The sequence below is a fragment of the Egretta garzetta genome, unplaced genomic scaffold (genome assembly GCF_000687185.1).
Source record: "Egretta garzetta isolate BGI_Z169 unplaced genomic scaffold, ASM68718v1 scaffold16, whole genome shotgun sequence".
Classification (NCBI taxonomy): domain Eukaryota; kingdom Metazoa; phylum Chordata; class Aves; order Pelecaniformes; family Ardeidae; genus Egretta; species Egretta garzetta.
In genome coordinates, this window is record NW_009260022.1 from 6,399,131 (window position 1) to 6,404,120 (window position 4,990).

A 4,990-nucleotide genomic window follows, 5' to 3' on the forward strand; every position below is an offset into this window, starting at 1 on the left:
AGGGCTGTGGGTAGCAGGGTCCTCCTCGGCTGTCCTGGGGGACGCCTAAGCGCTGAGGCGCGTGTTCGGGCGAGAGTGGGGAGACGCGAGGCCCACACATGCGTGTGTCATTGTTCTGTCCTCCCTGTGTGGGCCCCCACCTAAGCTTCGCGGAGTTGTGCCCTTGGGATATTCTTCTCCCGCTCACTTTTCTGGGAAGAGACTTTTAAAGCATTAAGGTCGTTTAGTGCCGTTCTCTGCTTCTCGCAGAGGAATGCTGGTACACGTTGCAGCACCTCCCTAATGTTCCCCCCGCCCCTTCCCAAGGGGAATTAGCACGTGTAGCGAGCTTTTGCTGCCCCGGGAAGTGGGGGAAGGCATACCGAAAAGCTCTGTCCAATAGTTTCCCATTTCCCTTTCTCCAGTTCCCCAACCACACGTGCATTTGGTGGTATCCCGCCATGATCCTGGTGGGCAACACGAAGAAGCAGTCCTGCACAAACCTTGGTTCAAATCTTGCCCAACTTGAATGAAGTCGAAATCAAATGAACACTGGGGCAATCATCCACACTCTACCTGGAGGGAAATACTGTCATGATATCCCTCCTTGCATTTCTTTCCTCTCTCCTCAAAAACCTAATTTTTTTTGCTCAAGTATTTCAAGTAAAGTATGGTGAGCAAAAATGGAGATTTTTTTTTTTTTTTATCTTGACCCCCTCACTGCAAGCTGAAATCTTAGAGAATCGAGAACAGAAAAACCAACAGGTCATGCTAGTTTCTGTTCCTACGTTAAAAGCAGAGAAGAAACTGGATCCCTTAGCAAAACAGCTAAAAATAAATTTTCCATGTAAGCAATTGTTTTAGGCGCGTTAGGGTTGTTGGAATAGTTTGACAGCTGGGAGGGATGATGCGTTCAAAGCATTTGTGAACATGTTTCAGTAAAGCTTGAAACACATCACATAGATTATTAAGCTAATATCTTGTTGTTTTTTTCCCAGCAGACATTCCTATTGGCATTGGGAATAAACTGCCAACACACTTAGAGCTGAAAATCTATTGTTTTGCTGCTTTAACTCTTAGGTTTGGCGAGATATACTGTATGCACATTAGGTCCAACTTTAGCTATTTACAAAAAAGACCCAGTACATCTCCATAGTATTCTCTGAATGAACAGGTAAACTTCCATCTTTGGAATGTCTGTTTTGCCTCTTATTATCTTACTTCTTGTCTCTGTGAGAGATACAGTAGCATGAGTTCCTTTGAGTAATGAGACATCTCCTAGTGACTTTCTGCTCATTATAACTAACAGATTTATTCCAAGACTGCTTTCAGTTCTGTAGTTAAGTTGCAGCGTACAACTGTTTCAAGGCTACTTTAATTCAGCTGATAGAAATGTTCTCAGTATTTTTAATTGAGTTGAATTTAGTATTTTGTTGATGTTAAGTATAAATAAAAGCTAATATTGACAGCTTTTTTTTAACCACTTTCTATAAGGCAAAGTAGGAATAGGGCTGAATGGGGCTGTCTTCCACTTCAGATGTTGGTATGCATCAGCAAGGAGACCACTCTCTTGACCATTGTGGCCTTCAGAGGCTGTCATGGCAGAGACCATGCCTGAGAGCCTTATGTTGGCCAGCATGGAGCCCCACTGGGGAAAGCAGCAGGTGACAATCAGAGAGGGATTTTATACTTCTCATTACTTAAAAAAGTATTTGAATAGGCTTATCCCTTTCCTCCTTAACAATTCCTAGTTTTATTTTGCCATACAGCTACTTTTCTAAAAGCCCTTGAATTGTTAACGTTGTGTTTCATACCTCCCTGTATGACTTTAGGAATCGAACAGCTCATTTGAGACACTTAGTATGCTAATACCTCCTAAGTCAAACTCATGTTTGATTTAAAGGATTTCAAGAGCAAGTTTAACACTGTGTAGAGAGGAACAGAAGATAATACAAACACTTCGGTTTTACTTTATAAAACCTTTAAAATTGTTAATATATTAAGTCATGGTACTCATGGTTTCACAGTTGAGTTTCATTTGAAGCTGGATTTTAACATGGAATTATATTAAATAATAATTTTCACTCTGAATAACTACATGTTGGTTATTAGTAGACACCTGCATGCCTTTCCCTATGCAGTACTTGCAGGGATAAAACTTAAAACAACCAAAAAAAACCAACAAAAAAAGCTCCCAAAACCACAACCCAAACAAGCAAGAAAGCCCCAACAAAATATACACCTAATATACACCTAATCTTTTAAATATCAATGATTTTAATGCAGCACAAATGTAGTTTTACAGAAGTGTCTTGCCTAGTTGACTGTTCTATTTTGGCTGCTGTAAAAAAGTTTCAAGAGATGTCCAAAATAGTGATGAATGGTAGCCAAAGATACTAATACAGTATAGTAAGATAAATGAAGTAACTTAATGATCTCAGGAAACTTGAAATGGTAAAGGCTAAAGGGAACAGGCTTAGATATGGTTTCATTCACTGAGTTTACCTTGTGAAATACTCAATTTTGTAATGATACATACATAACGTGTATTATGAAAAGCTGGACATGTATGTAGGGAGTATAGGGTAGTAACCAAATACATCACTTGGAAACAAAAGTAATGCAGATGGCTAGTGCTACAGATTGCTGAGGATCAAGTGTTAAAATTTCTGGTGCTGCAAGAATAGAATCAGTAAAGGATTCTTGCACTGGTGTAAGTGGAAAATATTTTTCAGTTCAGAAAACATTTAACACATCCTTTAGTGTTCCAGTTTTGTAGGCTGCTGGATCACTGATTACAATAGGTTACACATAAGATAATTCTAATAAGCAGTATTTGCAAAATGTTAAATATTTTTAAATTTAAAACCTAGAGAAGTAGAATTTGATTTAGGTAGTGGATTTGGGTATCAAAGGTGGAATTTGCTTGCCCTGTACCAGTTGTATTCATGATAGTTTTGTGTGACAGTAATCGACGTAGGTTGTTTTCTACAGGTTTTAGCTTTATGTTGTACCTAGTTATTCCAACAGTTGTAAAAGGCCTTTACTAGGATAGCAGGTGTTCCCTCTGCAGCTCCTCTTAATCGTGAGCAAAATAGTTTTGGAGGATTTTAACTCTATCCTTTTAAATACTTACATTCTTTTCTGCTTTCACCCCCTCCCGTTTCCTCCTATAAAGCCACACCCGTGCGTTGCAGCCAGAGAAGGCCCTGCTTCACAGGAATTGGGGTAAGTACTGACTTATCCAACCTGTTTTCTAGGTTTCCTAGATCTAAAAGAAAGGCTGAGTTAGAGTACCCTTCCAAAATGGCTGCTCTTAAGGAAGAGAGAGATGTGGAAGACTACAAGAGGAAAGGAAGAAGATCCTCACAGGTGAGAGGATTGCTTTTTTTTTTTATTAAAAGTAGCTTTAAGGGGTAAAGATTAAAAAAGGAAATTAACCATTTCTATCTGATGTATTAATTCATAGCTTTTTTTTTTCTACCTTCTTCATCCCCATATTAGTGGAGTAACTTTAAATTGCAGTATATTTATTACAGTTGTAAGGGGTGGGGTGTTAAGCATAGGGGGGCAATTTTGCTTTTCTAGTTTTCTGTTCTAATAAACCCAATTAAATGTATGTATGTGATTAAAGCAAGGTGTAATTATTTTTTTAAGAAATTCATGCATCCTCAGAGTATCAGCAGGAAAAAGGAACTTGATTCCTTCCTATCTTCAAAGTCCTGTTTTTAGTGGGAATGAAGACAGGTTCTTTTTATTTTTTTAATAAAAATGGTTGCCTAATAGTCACTGCAAATGAAAGCAAGGCTGTACTAAGTAAAAATAACTGTTTTCTTTTGCTTCTAGCAGAAATACCGTAGACTGAATAAGGTGCGTAGTATAGAGAAGATGTTTGGGCTGTTCTGGGAGGATGGGAGCTAGTTACTTTGGGGCAGGGTGTGGAAATGGGAGGGGGGAATAAAAGTCTTGATAATACCCTTCAGAAAACAAATCTAAGATCAGCAAAGAGGGTATTAAATATGCTTATGTAGCTTATAACTGAGACATTTTCTGACTGTTTATTTTTGTTTGTTTGCTTTCTAACGTTACTTTTCCAGGGTGCCTGAATATTTTAGCTAGTTCAACTTTTTCTGGAATGATAACACTACTGCAATGTGGGAGGGCCTGTACACTTGAATTAAGAACAAACTTTGTCCGAGTTGCATGTATCTGGTAGCCAATGGTTATTTTGTATTGAAGTATGGTGTGTAAAGTCCTTCTGGAGGGAATGTTGCAACTGTCTCACTGCGCTTGGACTTTGGATAGAATGTAACTCGGGTCCCTGGGCTGCCTGCTTCATAAGCTCTTGTAGTTTACAGAGGCGGCTTGGCCAGGAGTGCACTTAAAAGCTACTAAGTTTCTAGAGAAAATGTTACACAGAGAAAGTTGGTGAGGTCCCTGTTGTGTTTTCCCGTTTCAGAAGGCAGTGGAGGGTTGGATTGCCTGGGGCCCAGAGCAGTCTCACCTTTCAGGTTTAGCTGCAGATCAGCATAGGTGTGGGGCCAGGTGTTTTTGTGGGCACTTGCTGCTGTTCACAGAGGTACCATACATGGGAGGACTCCACCTGAAAACACTGCCTTTAGAGAGAAATACTGCAACTCCAAAAGACTGATTATTCAAAATCCCTGCCATAGGAAAGTTAAGTTTATAGCCAACTCAGAATAAAGGCAGCATTGTCAAAAGGTCTTGGGATTTCTGCAAAGATCAGGTTTTTACAGGAATCCCAAGGGAGGTGCTAGTTGCCATTTTTTCTTCCTCGAGTGTTGAGGGGTTTAGGTAGGACGTAGTTTTATTTCAGTTGCAAGAAAGGGTGAGCAGAGGGAGGCAGATGCTCCCCCGCAGTGCCTGCCTCTCCCTGCCCTCCTCCTGCCTTTGCTGTCCCGAGCACTGCACTTCCTCCCCCCGCTTCCCCACTAGCTCGGGCGGGGGTGGTGGGACCGGACGCGGCGCCGCTGCGGCGGCGCTGGGAGGG

The 4,990-nt window shown here is 40.6% G+C and overlaps 1 protein-coding gene across 12 annotated transcripts in view; it reads left to right on the forward strand.

Annotated features, from left to right (window-relative positions):
- HNRNPA3 (heterogeneous nuclear ribonucleoprotein A3) overlaps positions 1-4,990 on the forward strand; it is a 22,454-nt gene that overhangs the window by 378 nt on the left and 17,086 nt on the right. For 8 of the 12 annotated variants that reach the window (XR_004842269.1, XR_004842270.1, XR_004842271.1 and 5 more), the window contains exons 2-4: positions 978-1,153; positions 3,240-3,351; positions 3,826-3,849. Coding sequence is in view for 8 of the 12 variants with exons in the window: in XM_035896199.1 (XP_035752092.1) it covers positions 1,146-1,153; positions 3,240-3,351; positions 3,826-3,849 (144 nt within the window). In the remaining 4 variants the exon portion in view is untranslated. The remainder of the gene's footprint in view (positions 1-977; positions 1,154-3,239; positions 3,352-3,825; positions 3,850-4,990) is intronic. The other 4 variants (XM_035896201.1, XM_035896198.1, XM_035896203.1 and 1 more) reach the window with 4 other exon arrangements.